The 21027-nt window shown below is 33.9% G+C and overlaps 2 protein-coding genes across 2 annotated transcripts; both read right to left on the bottom strand.

The window, feature by feature from the left end:
- Nucleotides 1–520: 520 nt before the first annotated feature.
- Nucleotides 521–8004, bottom strand: LOC111691271 (venom carboxylesterase-6-like). Its single transcript, XM_018706279.1, has 9 exons — nucleotides 7899–8004; nucleotides 6630–6775; nucleotides 2999–3095; nucleotides 2732–2920; nucleotides 2134–2679; nucleotides 1857–2035; nucleotides 1636–1789; nucleotides 1176–1299; nucleotides 521–793 (listed from the first exon to the last, which is right to left on the bottom strand). Exons 1-9 carry the CDS (start codon nucleotides 7948–7950, stop codon nucleotides 601–603), a joined length of 1680 nt encoding a protein of 559 aa, XP_018561795.1. The 5' UTR covers nucleotides 7951–8004; the 3' UTR covers nucleotides 521–600.
- A 5102-nt stretch (nucleotides 8005–13106) lies between these two features.
- Nucleotides 13107–16203, bottom strand: LOC108917675 (venom carboxylesterase-6-like). Its single transcript, XM_023455838.1, has 8 exons — nucleotides 16138–16203; nucleotides 15550–15646; nucleotides 15283–15471; nucleotides 14685–15230; nucleotides 14427–14605; nucleotides 14206–14359; nucleotides 13697–13820; nucleotides 13107–13314 (listed from the first exon to the last, which is right to left on the bottom strand). Exons 1-8 carry the CDS (start codon nucleotides 16201–16203, stop codon nucleotides 13122–13124), a joined length of 1548 nt encoding a protein of 515 aa, XP_023311606.1. The 3' UTR covers nucleotides 13107–13121.
- Nucleotides 16204–21027: the final 4824 nt, after the last annotated feature.

Here is a 21027-nt window from a genome sequence, read left to right as displayed (position 1 = left end):
ATAAAAAAATAAGTTAAAAGTTTTTAAGAAGAAGATACTCAAAGTTTAATTTAGTTTTGTAGAAAGTAGAAACATAAGTAATTAATAAAAATACTGAATAAATAATAAATGTTAATGATGATTGTTAAGTATAATAGCATGTTTATATTTCGCATTACAATATCAAAATTATGACTTTTAAGTTTTAGAAATTTTTCGAGAATTCGAGAATTCCCGGGAATTCCTAGTCGAGAATTCTCGAGTCCCGAGAAAAAAAGTAGGCCGAGAAATCAGAAACCCTAGCTACCACTTCAATAATTTTTTTTCTCGGAAACTATACGAATTTCACAATTTTTTTTTGGATAAGTTGTGAATCACCCTGTATAATTTGATTTTATAAGTCGTAATTTTAATTAGAATACTTTTGGCTTAATTTTTTTTTCTTTTATAATATGCACAGCATATATTTTACATGTATTTTATAAAGAACATTTAGTGATACAATAAAAATAACACTTAAAACAGAATAAAACTTAATGAATTGTTTTTTTAAATTTTTTACTTGCATACACTTTATAAATATAATATACAGAATATTTCAGAAGAATCATTTAAAATTGTCTATGAAATACATAAGTCGTCTTTTACAACTTCATTTTCATATTCCAAGAGTCCGATCTTGGTCCAAAAGTCAACAGGAGTGAAACTTTCACTCTTGTGCAGCTTAATGTCATCTGGTCCATTTACAACCAAGTAAGTCAACTCTTCAGATCCCGTTGGTTGCCAAGTGTCTGTCCCATCGAAAGAAGGAATACTACAAAATGGAAATTTTATTTATTTATTATTAGTCCGACAGGAACAAATCCAATTACAGGACGTTAGCAGAAATAATTGGTATGAGTAAAATGTAAAATTAAAATATCTAAACGTACAAGATCTGGAATAAAGTACGTACACTAATGCAAAGAAATGAGTAAAAATACACAGTTCAATATAAAACAATCAACAACTAGAGAACGGTATTCAAAGAGATGGAAATATAGATTTTAACGTCGTTATCATACAAAAACTTTTCACAATTTAGAATACAACCAAGGCTGTATAGTGAAATCTCGGAAACTTTAGCGAAATTGTTTGACAAGATAATAATGAAGGAAATAAGCTATTTAATAATTATTAATTTATGTAGTATTTACCCGCTGGTGGCGTACGAGTACAACACGTTATGACAAGCAGCAATCAAGCGTTTGTCCTTGTCTGATAACGGATTTATATGCAACATCCCATAGAAGTAGATTCCGTCTTCACCATGGGCCACACCTGTGGACAGAATTGGATGGAAGATATTGTTTTGCTCGCAATTTTTATTAGTTAACGCTTAATCTGGTTACACGTTGGTACTTGTTTAGTAGGGATTTGCGCTCACTTCGAGGTCACACGATCAGGAGCTACATCCGGTAGTCATGACGACGATGTCTAGCAGAGGTCAGAGGAAAAAGTTCTTGGAGGTCATTGCCGATGGCTTCCACTTTCAAGAATTTCTTCCTCTGACCTTCCTTACCAGCTGGACATCTGGTTCCAGCTCCTGATGCTTTGCCCTTGAATTGCATCCAGATCTCCACTAAACAACTGCTTATATTAACAGTCATTTCTTACCTTCTATTTCTTGAGCATCAGGAAATAAGATGGTCATTTTATTTTCACCCTCAGTGTAGTTGAATATGTAAACATATACAGGAGATTTGTTTACACTGGCTTGCAGTTTAGCTGACAGTTCTGCAGGGACAGCAAACAACCTGTCTGTGAAAATCTGTAAGGAAATAATTTCGCCAAATTTAAATAAGATGAGTTTTGCTATTCTGATAGGGAACGTGTACCTGCGTAAATTTTTTGAAGTTCTTCTTATTGATCTTTTCTCCTGGTCCCAAATAGTAGTCCAAAACTTCCTTCGATACTCTCTCCACTTGTGATACATCTAGAGTGTCAGTGTAATCCAGCAGATCGGGAAATAGTTCTACCCATCTCTCGTCTATCTCTTCCAAGATTTGCCAGAAATCTAGAAAATTACTTATTTTGATTTATCTTCGGCAATTTTGCGTGATTAAATCATCAGGTTGGGCAAAGGATAAGCCGTTATTGTATCATCCTACTTACATCCCGTAGAAAGCAGTCCCTCGCCAGTAGTAACGGAAGTAATCCAAGGCACATCATGAACTTTACCTTCCATCATGAGCTGGAAAGGATTTGTATCTAGGAAAGCAGTTGCTGATGTATTTTCCACAACCGGAGCAAAAGGTGCTAGTTCCCCCAAGTTGTCGGTTCCTTGGAAATATGCCAATTGTTCCAGCAACGTTTGCGCTGGTTTCTGTTTAAGACAACTCTTCAGATCTTCTGAGGGACTGTCAGGGCAATCCACTAATAGCGCGAGCTTCTTGGCACGTTTCAAGGCGTTCTTCTTGATCGCCCACGATGCTAGAGCCGAACCACTCTGCGAAATTCCCTTGACGAACAATCCTTCTGAGAGGGGGGAGAAATAGTGGAGGTGGACGCTGGCTGCGCCCGCTGATAGGCCGACTAAGGTGACGGAGTCGGGGTTTCCCCCGAACGAAGCGATGTTGTCCCTGACCCACTCGAGTGCCAAGACTTGATCTTTCATGCCGTTGTTGCCGGGTATGACGTCGTCTTCCGTGCTGAGGAATCCTGGAACGTTAAGTTTGTTTGAATCATAATAAAGGCTGGAGGAAGCATTTACCTAGAATACCGAGACGGTAATTGAAAGATACAAGCACAGCGTCGTACTCTAGCAATGTATTGAAAGTTATGTGTCCAGCACCTACCATAAAGGCACCACCATGGATTGACACTATCACATCGAGTGCCTTTGGGTTTTTCACGGAATCCTCAGGGATGTACACGTTTATGTAGAGACAATCTTCTTCTCCTGAAGAAAAATAAAACAACTTAGTTGCAATATTAATCTTGATTCTAGCAAATTATGCACGGAGTGCTTTATACTGACCAGATACTTGATCAGGAGTACGAGTGTCAGCTTGAGTGCACGTGTGAAGAGTGTTGGCTTCCAAGGTTTCTGACCAAGCCTCTATGGGTTCAGGTTCCTGCAAATTAGTAAAAAATAAAGATAACTGCAAACAAGTGGAGTATCCAGTAGGGATTTGGGGAAATGTTTGCACACTTTATCACTATCTCGTAAAATAAAAATTAACTCCTCAAATCTCAGTAACCAAAGGAAGTATCTAAGTTCTGTAAAAAATATAGTGTACCGAATAGACGTTATTATATATTTTTTTAAATTAACATGTACAGGGCGATTCACTATATTTTGACCCCGCTTTAACTTTTTTGTTTTAAGAGTTATAAAAAAATGTGAAAAATAAAAGTTGCACGAGTTTTTATGAATTTTTCGAAAATGATAGTAGAAAAACAAATGAAGTCCAAACAAAATGGCAAAAATATATAATAATTAAATCTGTAAATACTTACATAATTGGAAAAAAGGCAGAAATGCCTGAAAGAGGTCTAACAATTATTACAAGATGTATTATTTTCTTAATAATAAACCTCTTTTTCGTTTTTTAAAAGTATCTTGCTTATTGTTAGAGATGGACCCAACAAACCCTATATGGCTATGCTCTACAGGGAATGTTGTATGCAAACATGAAAAAATACAGGGTGTCCGGTAAGTACCTCCTAATCTCTCGGGAGTGTATAGGGGAGGTTAAAATAAAACTAGTCCTTCCTATAATTTGTTTTCCTAATGTGCCCCCTAACGGAGTTATGGGGGGGGTCAAAGGGGCACCTAGAAATTAACGTTTAGGGTTATAACTTTGAAACCACCCTGTATATTTTAATAAAATTTTCGTACGTTGCATTACACATGGAGCTCTACGATTTGATGCTAAAATCAACTTTTTGCTATTATCAGGTGTCCAGAAACGGACTGGCCCTATCACAATTTTTCTCAAAATTTTGACAGAAGTAATTTTATCAAACTGAAAATATTATTATTAGATACTCTGAAGGTTTTTCTTTAAAAATGGTACTCTTTATTTATTTCGAAAAAATGAACGGTTTGCGAGATAAATCGGTTTTGAAAAAAATTGGTAACAAATACAACAACAATTAAAATTTATTTTTTTTACATATTATTTCATGCATTTAATTTCTTTAACTTTATCAAGTCCAGAAATCTTTGAACGGGTTGGCTATACTTTATGAGCAAGTAGTGACCAATTAAAAATAACATTTGAAAAATAACTTACTTACAAGACATGCAACAAAGAACATTCAACAATGAACAAAGGTACCTAAATGTTACTTCGGTAGATGTTCAAAATGAGCACCCCGTACTTCAATGCACTTTCTAATCCTACGAATGTTTTCCCGGTGCACTTGAAATAATATTCCGTGATTATTGCGGAGATGGTCACAGTTCTGTGTTAGCCTCAGCAGAAGTTCCTCTCTACTATTTACGGGTGTTGAATAAACGTTATTTTTTAAATGACCCCACAGAAAAAAGTCTAATGGGTTTAGGTCGGGCGACCTAGGTGGCCATAATACAGGTCCGCCTCGACCTATCCATCGATCACCAAAAACATTCGTCAGATGTTGACGTACTAAACGATCAAAGTGGGGTGGTGCACCGTCATGCATGTACCACATTTCAGTTCTTATTTGAAGGGGCACTTCTTCTAACAAAATATTTAGATTTTCCTCTAAAAATTGCAAATAAAGAGCACCATTAAGTCTTTGCTCCAGAATAAATGGACCAATCAAATGATTCCCGATAATGCCAGCCCACACATTCACCATAAACCTTTGTTGGTAGCGAGTTTGAACTAAAGCGTGAGGGTTTTCTTCATCCCAGACATGTAGATTATGCGAATTAATTATGCCGTCTCTTGTAAAACCTGCTTCATCGGTGAACAAAATAGATGTACCAAAATTATGATTCCGAATATGATGCTGTAAAAACCAATTGGCGTATTGAAGTCTTTTTGGATAATCATCTGGAGACATAGCATGTACTTTTTGGATGTGGTACGGGTAAAGCAATTGTTCTTTCAGAGTTTCATGTACAGCCCATTTTGTAACATTGTTTTGCGCCGCAAGCTTCCTTATGCTATTTGAAGGATTATTAGCAACGTCTTCCAATATTTGTTCCTCTACATGAGGGTCTCGTACTCTCCTCGGGGCTCCTGCTCCACCACGGCGTGGCAAAAAGCTTCCTAAATAAAGGATTCGGAAGAAATTAGTTTCACTAACGTTTTTCACTATTTTTTTTTACCTGTTTCTCTTAAACTACGATCAACTCTTTCAAAAGTTTTTGGACTCGGCAAATGTCGACCCGGAAACCTTTCCTCATAAAGTCTTCTTGCCTCCACGGAGTTGCATAATGCTTCCCCATAAATTAGGTGCATATCAGCATATTCTGCACAGGAATATTCTTCCATTTTTAAATGTTATTTCTAACGGCTTAAAACGAATACCACAATAAAATTGAATTTTTATTCTGTCACGCGCCTTTGACAAGTACTTTAAAATCAACAGGGTCTAACAACGAAAACAATAGAAAAGAACTCCATGGAGACAAGAGCAATAATAATTTGTAGATGTATTTTGGTCATAGATGTTGATTTTACAAGAAACGGCATTATTCATTCCCTTAATTCACCACCAGTAAATGTTTATGGTGAATCTGTAGGCTGGCACTAGCGGGAATGATTTTATTGTAAAAAAATAAATTTTAATTGTTGTTGTATTTGTTACCAATTTTTTTCAAAACCGATTTATCTCGCAAACCGTTCATTTTTTCGAAATAAATAAAGAGTACCATTTTTAAAGAAAAACCTTCAGAGTATCTAATAATAATATTTTCAGTTTGATAAAATTACTTCTGTCAAAATTTTGAGAAAAATTGTGATAGGGCCAGTCCGTTTCTGGACACCTGATAATAGCAAAAAGTTGATTTTAGCATCAAATCGTAGAGCTCCATGTGTAATACAACGTACGAAAATTTTATTAAAATATACAGGGTGGTTTCAAAGTTATAACCTAAAAGTTAATTTCTAGGTACCCCTTTGACCCCCCCATAACTCCGTTAGGGGGCACATTAGGAAAAAAAATTATAGGAAGGACTAGTTTTATTTTGACCTCCCCTATACACTCCCGAGAGATTAGGAGGTACTTACCGGACACCCTGTATACAGGATGTTCCATTTAACTTAACAAAGTTAACATCCGTGGCCAGTTTGTTTGGACTTCATTTGTTTTTCTACTATCATTTTCGATTAATTCATAAAAAATCGTGCAACTTTTATATTTAAAATTTTTTTATAACTCTAAAAACAAAAAAGTTAAAGGGAGGTGTCAAAATATAGTGAATCACCCTGTACCTTTCAATAAAATTGTTATTTCAATTGGCAAACGGACATCAAGAACCGATAAAGTAAGCTGCACATTCCTCAGATTTAGCCTCAAATTATCTCTTCTACTTAAAAAAATCACGTCAGAAAAAAATTGGCGACTGATTTAAGTATTTAATATTAAAAATTTGCTGATTCTTTTTATTACCATAAATGTTTAAATTTCTGTATTATATTGTTCTTAAAGATGAAAATATTTTGACTTACCTCGAACCTCATATCGCCCACAGGTGGTTTTGCGTACGGGATTCCCTCAAAAGCGGCATAAGTTAGGCCTTCTACTGTCTTCCAATATCCCCGAACTCTGCCCAAAGGCGTGTCTATCTCTGGCAGATCATCCCCGCTTGAACAAACTAGCATCGAGTTAAATTTAAATATATAAATTAAACTGTCTTTTTGGCTGATAATAATTTACACTACAAAGATAACAACATACTTAAAAGCGGGCCATTAGCATTTTTTTAATGTGAACAATATCCATTACTGTCATCCTTGAACGACTAATCATCCGAAACAATTTTTATTTACCAATTACTTACGATTATATTACAGCTACTTGTAACAATTTAATTAATAAATATTTATTTGTAAAGAAAATTTTACAGCGAGAGATGAAAATGAATAAAGAATGTATTCTTTCTGGAGCAGAAAATGCAACTTTATCTACAGGGTGTCCTAGAAATAAATACCAAAATGACAATCATAAATTTAAGTCATCAAGACCAACAACTGATCGGTGTAACGAGAAATTTGAAATGAGTAACTCACAATACGTAGAATTAAATAATATCAAAACTTCCGCATAATTTTCCAGCTAAAGGTAATTTACGGCAGGTAATTACAGGACTGTTAAAGCGTGACTACATGATTAATTATAGAACGAATGTATGTTTAATAATACTTTAATAACGATTTTATGCTAAACAGTTATCGACTTGAACTAAGAGCACATATTTTTTTCTGATATTGTATCTATTTTCAACAATATTTAAATTTCTGTGATATTTAGCAAGGGAAAAAGTTATGAATAAAACAAATTTTGAATTCTAGGTAAAATGCCCTCTAACGGTGCATAATGAAACTTTTTTCTGACCGGTCCAATAGAGCTTTATCTACTTAGTGGGTGTGCAAATGAGAGAGAAATCGAACCTGAATTAAATAAGTTATTTAAAAAGAAAAACAAAAAAAATTTGACAAGCTCTACTGCCATTACATTAATCCCTAGAACCACCTGTGACAGACATTCAGAACGCCCAGTATATGCGATTAAAATTTTAGCGCTTGTTAACGGAACACTGTATAATTTTATGTAAAGCGAACTGTTTTGCAAATAAATTTTGTTTTAGTCACTCCCATAATTATTATTTTAAAAATATACTTGATTGTTAAAAAATAGGTATAACAATAAATACAGGAAAATATATAATTTAATAAATGTTAAAGATCTAGGTTAGGCAAAGAAGTGTAGTTACTTACAGCTGTTCCCAAACGAGAGAACAAGCAGCAGACAACCCAATTTAGACAACATTTCGAAATGGACTATCCTTAGACAAAAATCTGACCTATATATATCTGTCTACCACTTATGTTGTTTATCAGAGTCACGATAGTAGAACTGTCGTGATCGGAGTGCAATAGTGGAGGTGGACGCTAGCGTCACCTGCTGATGGGCTGTCCTTGCCTACTCGAGTGCTAAGAGTTTATCTGTCACGCCACTGTTGCCGGGTATAACGGCATCTTCCATGTTAAAGATTCCTGGAATGTTAACGCTGAATGATCGACATTTAGAAATTAAAGGCAATAACTTAGACCAAAATACCTTGAATTTCAATAATGACACTGAATTTCTGAGCTTTGAACTATTGAAAGTGGACGATTTATTTTTCATTTTATTAACAGAGGTTAGAGTTTGCAAGACAATTTGTAGGAAGCCCAGACAACTTCTGGGAGAATATTATATTTTCGGACGAAAAAAGTTTTCAGTCTTGCTCCGATGCTTCTGTCCGTGTCTACCCACCAAAGACTATAAGGTATCCGGAGCCTTATGTGAAACCCACACAGCGCAGCGATGGATTCTCCATTAACCTACGAGCTTGGATAAGCTGCCAATGTCCTAATGTTTGTTGTGACTATGCTGCATCCTCAGAATTTCACTTTCAAGCAGGATAATTGTCGTCAGAATGGTTCATTGGTAACAACATCGATGTTTTACCTTGGCCCTCACAAAGTCCTGGGGATATATGGTGAAGAAAATTTACGACAGAAACTTTCGTCCAGTTAACTTCGAAGAACTTTGGGAGGCAATTGAAAACGCATGGGATAACATCACTGAGGATTCTAACAAGAACATTAATTTTATCAATGCCATGTAGATTGCAGTGTTATAGACAAAAATGGTGCTTGGACAAAGTACCAACTTTACGAATCGCGTTTTTTTGACGACGGAAAGTGTTTCATTTTTAGATCTCGTTGACGGCGAATGAATGGTCGTTAGAATGTATAATATATTTTAGTATTGGAAAAATAAATAATTTGCTACCTAATTTGGATTTGTTTTGCTCACTAGAACTAATATGACAGACACACATTAAATTTGACATAATGATGACAGCCGATTTGAACCTCATATTTTCCAGTCAGCTTCACAAAGGCCAATTATAGACAATTTGCTTATAAGAGTCGTCCACTTTCAAAGGGCCGGCACTGTACCTACTGATCAAATATTCATTTAAAAAATTATGGAGTGGTATAAGTCTTGAAATAGCATAACCAAAATTAGTACTACTCTATATAGAAAAATACTCTACCCAACAAAATCTTATTTTGGTTAGCATTGGAGTTTACAAATTTCACGATGTTATGAAATAAATTAGGAAGATAATAATTATACAAGTGGATATAATCTAATCTAATCTAATCCTTAAAAGAATCTGTCAGTGTTTTTACTATATGGCATTTCCGGACAACAAAAATTCCTCATCTCGAGTAGAAACCTTTCGGATCTCTCCAAAACACTCGTATCATTTCACTTAAAGAACATCTTTATCCCCTTGAATAAAAAAAAATTGGTCCTTGAAAAAATGGTTATCATTCGCTAGCAAGACTTTTTTATATACAAATATTACTTGAGTACTTTGCCTAGAAATATAATTTTGTGTCAATTTCTTGTAATGCGCGCATCTTATTCAAAACAATTTAAGAAACTGTCTATCACAAATAGTTCAGTCACTTACAATTGGTCACAAAATGGAGGATAAGTAGTAATAGACAAACCAATGTACTGATATCACGTTACTATTATTATTTAGTTCGTTGTTTTGTTAATTATAATCGCCAGGATAGGATTGGCTTGATTGTAAAACAGAACAAAAGTACATACCTTTTGCATATAAAATAAAGAAAATACGGAAAGCGAACAATAGGAGTTACGCTTTCGCTCCTTTGCAGCTTCATGTCTTCTGGTCCATTGACAACCAAGTAAGACAGATCTTCAGATCCCTTTGGTTGACATGTGTCTGTCCTATCGACAGAAGGAATACTAAAAAAATAAATATATGAAGGAGAAAGGATTATTTATAGGGTAAAGTCTATTCTAAACTGTAGAAAATAGCTTTACCTGTTAATTTGATGTCTTAAACTTATATGAACCGCTACACAGCCAAAGCCAGAGAAAATAGTAAAATAAAGCTAGTGTACAGCAAAAACAAGCTTTTTCAGAGGCCTCGTATGCTAGATTTCTAGATTGTGCTGTATAATGAGAGAATGAATGTAAGACAGAGATGATATTTTCGCTCACTTCTAATCTAATGGAATTCCCTCAAAAGCAGCATAGGTTATGCCATCTATTGTCTTCCAATATCCTCGAACTCTTCCTAAGGGCGCAACCTGTACTATTTTGAGAGGGGGTGTGTCAAAATCAAATATCTCGACTTAGAGTTGAGGTAGAAAAATTAACCAGGAGTCAAGTGAAAACTTAGGTATTGTAGATTTTGGGAAAGTTATCATTGTAACGAATTTTTATGATTTGACCTTCAAGTCACCTTGTCAAAGTTGATAGAATCTGAAATTTTCATGAATTTTCTTGCTTTAGCCAGCCAAAAATTTTTTTTGTAATAAGTGAACTTTGTATAATGACAAATCCAAATCCATCGTCAAAATGTGTCTTTTCAGCACTATAAACTGCGAAAATTGTTTATTATAATTCGATAGCTTGAAATAATAGTTAAATTTCACAAATGGAAATAAAAAAAAATATTTTTTTCATTATTATATTGCAATATATGATATTCTTTTCAAATAATATAGAAACGTCCCGTTTTATATTTTTAACTTCATATAAAAATTGTTCCACTGAAATAAATTAATGTTGACAAATTAATCGTATGTGTGATGTAATTCTGAATATCAAAAACTAAATCAAAGTCGTATATCACAAAAATTTTGTATCTTTAACCGGTTTGTTCTCGATATTAATTCAAATTAATTTATTATATTATTTAATAAAATCATGATCAGATTACAATCTTTATCTGTATTACCCTTATGATTTTAGAGAGAGAGAGAGAGAGAGCGGATGCTGTGTCTAGATCACTATGAGTTAATGTTTGTAAACTCTTACTACTTTCTTTGTAGTCTACCTAAATATAACAAATAAATATACTTACAATTGTTCCCGTAGTAGCAATAAACAACAGATAAACCAGCTTAAACATTTCACAACACATGTTTAAATATATTTTGATCTGATATGGAATATTGTGGATGTAACTACAATAATAATAATTATATTATCACTTGTTCTTTACAATAGCCAGGGTGAGATTGGCTTCATTGGAGTGAAATATATAAAATAGTACCCAATTAAACAAAATTAAATAATTCCACATAACTACTTATCTAATAAACTTAAAAAGGGAAAAATAAAACTAATACATATATGTATGCAGGGTGATTCGGAACTCATAAAAAAATTTTTTTCAATATAGAGGGGACTCTTACAAATACAATTTTGTAAAAAAAGTTCGAAAAGGGCAGTTCGAAAATGATTTAAACTGGTCCAACTGACTATGCACAAGGCAAAACATACAGTCGGCGAACGGCATGGCGGCAAAGTGTAATAAAAAATGACGGACAAACAATTGAAAGAATTTCTTTGCCAACGAAAGAAAGAAAGAAAATTTTATAACAGCAAATTCAACTGCGTTTGCCGCTATTGTTATTATTAATTAATAAAATTAATTTGTGGTTTTAATTAATAAAATAATTTGACATACCTGATATTACAACAACAGTTCAAAACTTTTTCCACCGACGTGTAAACTCATTTGGTCTTGCCCAGCTTCTACGAACTATCACAATTGTTGTCTTTCTTCACCATAAATTAAAATGATATCCATCTACTCCAAGTCGCTAAGCCATTTTTAACACTTGAAAAATTAATGTAAACACTATCGCAAAAAGTTAAAATACTAAGATTGGATTTCAGTATTCGGTATCGCCTTGGTACGGAGAGAGAGGGTATTGCGTAGCCCAGCGAAGCAAGCGCTATAAATACTACAACTTCGATTATTTTTGCTTGGAAATTATAAGGATTTTACAATTTTTTTAAAGATATTGACTACATTTTTCATGACGCATCCTTTCCCAATTTTTTTGGATAAATGGTGAATCACTGTATAATCTGATTTTATAAGTTGTAATTTTAATTGGAATAGTATCTCTTACAATATGCACAGCAAATATTTTACATGCATTTTATAAAGACCATTTAGTGATGTAATAGAAATAACAGTTAAAAAAGAATAAAATCTAATGAATTGTTTTTTTTTATTTTTTTCTCGCATGCACTTTATAGATAAGAATCATTTAAAATTGTCTATAAAATACATAAGTCGNGCAAAGCAAAGCATACAGTCAGCGACCAGCACGGCGCAAAGTGTAATAAAAAATGACGGACAAACAATTGAAAGAATTTCTTTGCCAACGAAAGAAAGAAAGAAAATTTTATAACAGCAAATTCAACTGCGTTTGCCGCTATTGTTATTATTAATTAATAAAATTAATTTGTGGTTTTAATTAATAAAATAATTTGACATACCTGATATTACAACAACAGTTCAAAACTTTTTCCACCGACGTGTAAACTCATTTGGTCTTGCCCAGCTTCTACGAACTATCACAATTGTTGTCTTTCTTCACCATAAATTAAAATGATATCCATCTACTCCAAGTCGCTAAGCCATTTTTAACACTTGAAAAATTAATGTAAACACTATCGCAAAAAGTTAAAATACTAAGATTGGATTTCAGTATTCGGTATCGCCTTGGTACGGAGAGAGAGGGTATTGCGTAGCCCAGCGAAGCAAGCGCTATAAATACTACAACTTCGATTATTTTTGCTTGGAAATTATAAGGATTTTACAATTTTTTTAAAGATATTGACTACATTTTTCATGACGCATCCTTTCCCAATTTTTTTGGATAAATGGTGAATCACTGTATAATCTGATTTTATAAGTTGTAATTTTAATTGGAATAGTATCTCTTACAATATGCACAGCAAATATTTTACATGCATTTTATAAAGACCATTTAGTGATGTAATAGAAATAACAGTTAAAAAAGAATAAAATCTAATGAATTGTTTTTTTTTATTTTTTTCTCGCATGCACTTTATAGATAAGAATCATTTAAAATTGTCTATAAAATACATAAGTCGTCTCTTACAACTTCATTTTCATATTCCGAGAGTCCGAGGTTGGTCCAAAAGTCAACAGGAGTTAATCCCTCACTCCTGTGCAGCTTCAAGTCTTCTGGTCCATTTACAACCAAGTAAGTCAGCTCCTCAGATCCCGTTGGTTGCCAAGTGTCTGTACCATCGAAAGAAGGATTACTAAAAAATGAAAATTTTATTTATTTGCTATTAGTCCGACAGGAACAAATCCAATTACATGACGTTAGCAGAAATAATTGGTATGAGTAAAATGTAAAATTGAAATAATTAAACGTATAAGATCTAGAATAAAGTAAGTACACTAATGCAGAGAAATGAGTAAAAATACACAGTTCAATATTAAACAATCAACAACTAGCGAACAGTATTTAAAGAGATGCAAATATAGATTTTAACGTAATTATCATACAAAAGCCTTTCACAACTTAGAATACTACCAAGACTGTACAGTGAAATCTCGGAAACTTTAGCGAAATTATTAACACGATAATAATGAAGGAAATAAGTCATTTAAACAATTATTGATTTATGTAGTATTTACCCGGTGGTGGCGTACGAGTACAACACGTTATGACAAGCAGTAATCAAGCGTTTGTCCTTTTCTGATAACGGGAATATATGCAACATCCCATAGAAGTAGATTCCGTCATCGCCATGAGCCACACCTGTGGACAGAATTGGATGGAAGATTTTGCTTTGCTCGCAATTTGTATTAGTTAACCCTTAATCTGGTTACACGTTGGTAGTTGTTTAGTGGGGATTTGCGCTCACTTCGAGGTCACACCATCAGGAGCTAACATTGGCATCCGGTAGCCATGACGAAGATGTCCAGCAAAATCAGAGGAAAAAGTTCTTAAAGGTCATTGTCGACAGTGTCCGTCTCTTTTTCTGTACCACCTCTGGTAATTGCCGATGGTGACCACTTTCAAGAATATCTTCCTCTGACCTTCCTTGACTGCTGGACACCTGGTTCCAGCTCCTGATGCTTTGACCTTGAATTGAATCCAGATCTCCACTAAACAACTGCTTATATTAACAGTCACTTCTCACCTTCTACCTCTTGAGAATCTGGTAAAAAGTCGGTAAATTTATTTTCACCCTCAGTGTAGTTGAATATGTAAACATATACAAGAGATTTGTTTACACTGGCTTGCAGTTTAGCTGACTGTTCTGCAGGGACAGCAAAGAACCTGTCGGTGAAAATCTAAAAGGAAATAATTTCGTGGAATTTAAAGAACACGAATTTTGTTTTTCTGGGAGGAAAAGTGTACCTTGGTAAATTGTTTGAAGTTCGTATTATTAATCTCTCCTCCTGCTCCGAAATAGTAGTCCAAAACTTCCCTCGATACTGTCTCCACTTGTGATGCATCTAGAGTGTCACTATAATCCAGCAGATCGGGAAATATTTCTACCCATCTCTCGTTTATCTCATCCAAGAGTTGCCAGTAATCTAGAAAATTTCATATTTTGATTTATCTTCGGCAATTTTGCGTGCAAAAGATAAACCTTGATTGTATCATCCTACTTACATCCCGTAATAAGCAGTCCCTCGTCAACAGTAAAGGAAGTGATCCAAGGCACATCAAGAACTTTACCTTCCTTCAGGAGCTGGTAGGGTTCTGCGTCTAAGAAAGCGTTTGCTGATGTTTTTTCCACAACTGGAGAAAAAGGTGCTAGTGGCGCGAAGTTGTCGGAAGTACCGAAATGTACCAATTGTGCCAGCAACGTGTCCGCTGGTTTCTCTTTAAAACAACTCTTCAGTTCTTCTGTGGAACTGTCAGGGCAGCCCAGTAAAACGCCGAGCTTCTCGGCACGTTTCAAGGCGTTCTTCCTGATCACCCACGGTCCTACAGCCGAACCACTCTGCGAAATCCCCCTGACGAACAATCCTTCTGAGAGGGGGGAGAAATAGTGGAGGTGGACGCTGGCTGCGCCCGCTGATAGACCGACTAAGGTGACGGAGTCGGGGTTTCCCCCGAACGAAGCGATGTTGTCCCTGACCCACTTGAGTGCCAAGACTTGGTCTTTCATTCCGTAGTTGCCAGGTATGACGTCGTCTTCCGTGCTGAGGAATCCTGGAACGTTAAGGCTGTTTGAATCATGACAAAGGCTGAAGGAAGCGTTTACCTAGAATACTAAGACGGTAATTGAAAGATACAAGCACAGCGTCGTTCTCTAGGAGTGTATTGAAAGTCAGGTGTCCAGCACCTACCATAAAGGCACCACCATGGATTGATACTATCACATCGAGTGTCTTTGTGTTATTCACGGAATCTTCAGGGATGTACACGTTCATGTAGAGACAATCTTCTTCTCCTGATGAAAAATAAAACAACCTAGTTGCAATATTAATCTTGATTCTAGCAAGTTATGTACGTAGTGCTTTATACTAACCAGACATTTGACCAGGTGTACGAGTGTCAGCTTGAATGCACGTGTGAAGAGTGTTTGCTTCCCAGGTTTCTGACCAAGCCTCTATGGGTTCAGGTTCCTGCAAATTGGTAAAAATAAAGGTAACTGTAAACAAGTGGGGATCCAGAAGGAATCTGCATCTACACATTATTAATATAAATAAAATAAAAATAAACTCGTCATATCTCGGAAACCAAAGGAAGTATCTAAGTTCTATAAAAAAATATTGTATACTGAAAGACATGTCTTATTCTTTAAAATTAACATGTACTTCTCATTTTTTTGTATATATGTTGTGCCTATTAAAATTATAGTAAAAATAATTTTTGATGGGAAATATTTTAATAATCTACTGTATTTTTTTCGTCATTTAAATTGTTATTTCAAATGGCTATGGATGGGCATAAACGAACCATTTCTGCAGATTTAGCCTCATATTGTTTCTTCTACTAAAAAAAATCATGTCAGACAAAATTGGGCACTGATTTAAAGATTTTATTTTAAAAATTTACTGATTCTTTTTATTACCATAAATGCATTGTCCTTAAAGATGAAAATATTTTGACTTACCTCGAACCTCAGATCGCCCACTGGTGGTTTTGCGTACGGGATTCCCTCAAAAGCAGCATAAGNCATAAGACTTGTAGTTTTTCGGGAAATCAAGGGAAACCGTTTTTACCCTTAAAAACTCACCCCCTTCCCCTTCCCGACCTCAGATCGCCCGTAAATTATTTTTCCTTTAATTTCTGTTATATTCTCTTCCTTTTCCAATGGGTTTCATCCTACTATAATTTTTTTTCACTTTTTACACGATTTAAAATATCAATATTGTTTCACGTACCAGAAAATGTATTGAACCGAATGGAAGTCATTCCGAACATGTGTTATGATAAAATAGGATTGAAAATCTGTTATAATTTGTTAGTTAATATCTATTTTCTATAATTATATGATTATTATGTGCATAATAATAATTTGTAATACCATCTCTTGTAAAACTAACTTTAGTAAATAAGATATTATTAGTAAATTATTATAGTGAAAAATGAAGATTGTACTTGCTTTAAACAATTTTGGTTACAATTCGTAAACTATAATTACTAATGACATTTGTTTGAAGCATGGCAACGTGATTAATTACATAATGAATTATCAACAATTTGACTTATAAAATAAAACTTTAACAGCGATTTCGTGCCAAGCGGTTACATTTGTCGAAAGAGCACATATTTTTTCTGAGATTGTTTCTCTTTTCAACAATATTTAAATTTCTGTTATTTTTAGCAAGGGAAAAAGTTATGAATAAAACAAATTTTGAGTTCTAGGTAAAGTGCCTTCTAGCGGTGCATAATGAAAGTTCTCTGACCGGTTCAATGGAGCTTGATCTACTTAGTGGGTATAGCAAATCAGAGACTAATCGAACTTGAATTAAGCAAGTTATTTAAAAAGAAAAACAAAAAAAAGAACTTTGACAAGCTCTAACTTGCATAATAATCATTATTTTAAAAATATACTTGATTGCTAAAAAATATAAAAATATATACAGGAAAATATATGATATAATAAACGTTAAAGATCTAGACTAGGCAAATAAGTGTAGTTACTTACAACTGTTCCCAAATGCGAGAGCAAACAAGAGACACCCCAATTTAGACAACATTTTGAGATGGACTATGCTTAGACAGAAATCTGACAGATATATACTTACCACTTATCTTGTTTATCACAGTCACAAGGGTAGAACTGACGTGATCGGAGTGAAATAGTGGAGGTGGTCGCTNATTTCGTGAAAAAAAAATATATTTTTTTGTAAAAGATAAAAATAAAAAACCAAAAACTTGGTTATTTGAATTTTTCACATAAATTTTGAGGTTATGTGAAAAAAGTGTAAATACAAAAGTTGTAGATCTTTTTATTACCTACAACTTTGCTATTTAACTTTTTTCCATAAGACTTGTAGTTTTTCGGGAAATCAAGGGAAACCGTTTTTACCCTTAAAAACTCACCCCCTTCCCCTTCCCGACCTCAGATCGCCCGTAAATTATTTTTCCTTTAATTTCTGTTATATTCTCTTCCTTTTCCAATGGGTTTCATCCTACTATAATTTTTTTTCACTTTTTACACGATTTAAAATATCAATATTGTTTCACGTACCAGAAAATGTATTGAACCGAATGGAAGTCATTCCGAACATGTGTTATGATAAAATAGGATTGAAAATCTGTTATAATTTGTTAGTTAATATCTATTTTCTATAATTATATGATTATTATGTGCATAATAATAATTTGTAATACCATCTCTTGTAAAACTAACTTTAGTAAATAAGATATTATTAGTAAATTATTATAGTGAAAAATGAAGATTGTACTTGCTTTAAACAATTTTGGTTACAATTCGTAAACTATAATTACTAATGACATTTGTTTGAAGCATGGCAACGTGATTAATTACAGAATGAATTATCAAAAATTTGACTTATAAAATAAAACTTTAACAGCGATTTCGTGCCAAGCGGTTACATTTGTCGAAAGAGCACATATTTTTTTCTGATATTGTTTCTCTTTTCAACAATATTTAAATTTCTGTTATTTCTGGCAAGGGAAAAAGTTATGAATAAAACAAATTTTGAGTTCTAGGTAAAGTGCCCTCTAGCGGTGCATAATGAAAGTTTTCTCTGACCGGTTCAATGGAGCTTGATCTACTTAGTGGGTATATCAAATCAGTGACTAATCGAACTTGAATTAAGTAAGTTATTTAAAAAGAAAAACAAAAAAAATGAACTTTGACAAGCTCTAACTTGCATAATAATCATTATTTTAGAAATATACTTGATTGTTAAAAAATATAAAAATAAATACAGGAAAATATATGATATAATAAACGTTAAAGATCTAGACTAGGCAAATAAGTGTAGTTACTTACAACTGTTCCCAAATGCGAGAGCAAACAAGAGACACCCCAATTTAGACAACATTTTGAGATGGACTATGCTTAGACAGAAATCTGACAGATATATACTTACCACTTATCTTGTTTATCACAGTCACAAGGGTAGAACTGACGTGATCGGAGTGAAATAGTGGAGGTGGTAGCTAGCGTCACCTGCTGATAGGTTGTCATTGGCCTACTCGAGTGCTAAGACTTGATCTGTTATGCCACTGTTGTCAGGTGTAACGGCGTCTTCCATGTTAAAGATTCCTGGAATGTTAACGCTGATTGAATGATGGACATTTAGAAATTTTAAAGGCAATAGCTCAGACCAATAAAAAACCATTGAACTTCAATAATGACCCTGAATTTCTGAGCTTTGAACTATTTCGAGGATTATGTTTCGAACGAGATATGATTGAGAACCTGTCAGCTTATATCGTGCTTCGTACTGATTTAGTTTAAAGATAAGGAGTGGAAAAATTATAAGCGCTCTGATAACTTTTGAACGGACGTCATCTGTCGTTTTAGGTCTATTCGCACATTTCTGCCGATAAAAATGAGAAGGAGATATCCTTCCAAAAAATGGCCTTCAGTCAATTTCTTCTATCTCTAGCTGATCCTGTTGCTTGAACTTTCAAGCTTAAATCTTGGAATAGCACAACCAAAATTAAATATTAGGTACTCTATAGAAAAATACTATACCCAACAAAATCTGATTTTTGTTATCTGATTGCTTTTAGAAGCTTCACAAAGCTCACGCTGCTATGAAATAAATTAGGGAGATAATCATCCAAGTGGATATAATCTAATACTTAAAATACTATCGATCAGTATCTTTGACATATGGAATTTCCGGTATATCTTTGGATTAGTAGATCAGTTTTTCTCTAATAACAACATAGTGAGCATTATTGGTTACTTGCAATTAGACCACTCTTATCTGTAATAATAGTCTAGTTTTTTTATAGTTGATTACAGTAGTTGTGGTGTACAAAAACATACTGTGATCAATCAAGCCAAACTGAGAACAAGTGTCTCAGATACACTGTTAAAGTCGTCTTACCTTCCGAGCCAATAAAATGAATTTACTAAGGCTCAAAATCGTTATACAAATTCTATATAAATAAAAATAGCATAAAAAATGAATAATGTGCAATCCGTTTATTATACAACAATTCTTTTACCTCTGTCTCTCCTATAACTTAAATTGATTTTTTCCTGTATGAGTTAATACGACAAGCTAATCATCGGACTGGAATAAAAGTCCTTCTTCTCGAGTAGAAGCTTTTCGGAACTCTCGAAAGCACTCGTATCATCATTTCACTTAGCTGATTTGATACTCGCGCATATCATATTTTTGTTGCTAGATACCCAAAACAGCGTAAGAGAGCTATGAAAATCGAGGTAATTGTGAAGTATTCAAATTCAATTTTAGGTTGTCGTAATAGACCGATAGGGCTTTATAATATTTTAATGAAATCTTTTTAATTGTATTTCCCTCATTTTGCTTTATCGATTTAAAAATAAATCGTCAAAATCGGAGCCATAGCAACCGAGCTATTGAGCGCTCTTTATGAACGCCCGGTTTCAATTTCTATAATTCATCCCTTCTCTCCGGTTTTGCGACTCAAATATTGGCGATATTCATTGAATTTTTATACAAAAAGCACAAGTGCGATATTTTTAAAAGCACAATAGAAAGTTCTTGAAACAACCTACCAAATTAAGTTTTTGTTGTTGTTACGTTATGCATAGATTTGCAGCTAACCCTCGTCGACTTTGACACTCGATATCTCAGAACTTATACGACCGATTTGAACGGTTCTTTTTTTTCAAGTTAAGTGTCTTGCCGAGAACTGTTCTTTAATGCTTTGATATATTTTCCAACCCGCAAAACCGCTTCACGAAAGTGTTTGTTTATAAAGTCAAAATTTTTCGAACTTTCAAAATCGCTCTAAAAATTATTAAAAAGAAGAAAATTGATATTATAACGATTCTATATGATGGTTAAGGGGTTCAAGTATGTGTAAAAAAATCAGCGCCAATTGAAATGCCCAACTTTAACCCCAGCATTGCCGCAAAAAAATAACGACATTTCGCACTGAAATTTAGTAACAAATTGTCTCATACCAATACTATCAGGCCGATTTGGATCGGGTTTTGAAATTTCGTTTTATAATCGTTTAAAGTACTTACATCTACATTTATAGTAGAATTGGAAAATTTCTTGCCTGTCAGTTTGACGTTTCCAAATGACCTCGATTTTCATCACTTTCTTACGTAGTTTTGACTATTTAGCAACAAAAATATGATATGCGCAGGTATCAAAACAATTCTATCTTGTAGCAAATTTCATAACAAACAATTTTACCAGTAATAGTTTTTTCTGTAAACTGCATATTTAAGAAGTTATGTTGGAAAATGTTAGAAAAAACACGTCATTTTTGAGTAATTTTGCAGTTTTTAATTTTTTCTGCAAATAGCACAACTTTTTTTCTTGGCGCAACCTTATATTTTCATTGTATA

The sequence above is a fragment of the Anoplophora glabripennis genome, unplaced genomic scaffold (genome assembly GCF_000390285.2).
Source record: "Anoplophora glabripennis isolate ALB-LARVAE unplaced genomic scaffold, Agla_2.0 scaffold1, whole genome shotgun sequence".
In the NCBI taxonomy this organism is placed as follows: domain Eukaryota; kingdom Metazoa; phylum Arthropoda; class Insecta; order Coleoptera; family Cerambycidae; genus Anoplophora; species Anoplophora glabripennis.
This window is presented reverse-complemented; position numbering and strand designations above follow the sequence as displayed.

Coding starts and splice junctions, on each gene's coding strand:
- LOC111691271 (XM_018706279.1), bottom strand. CDS start 7,950: ATGTTGTCTAAATTGGGTTGTCTGCTGCTTGTTCTCTCGTTTGGGAAC. Junction 2,921..2,998: donor TACTCCTGATCAAGTATCTG/GTCAGTATAAAG, acceptor ATTTTTCTTCAG/GAGAAGAAGATTGTCTCTAC. Junction 1,790..1,856: donor ACTTCAAAAAATTTACGCAG/GTACACGTTCCC, acceptor ATTTCCTTACAG/ATTTTCACAGACAGGTTGTT.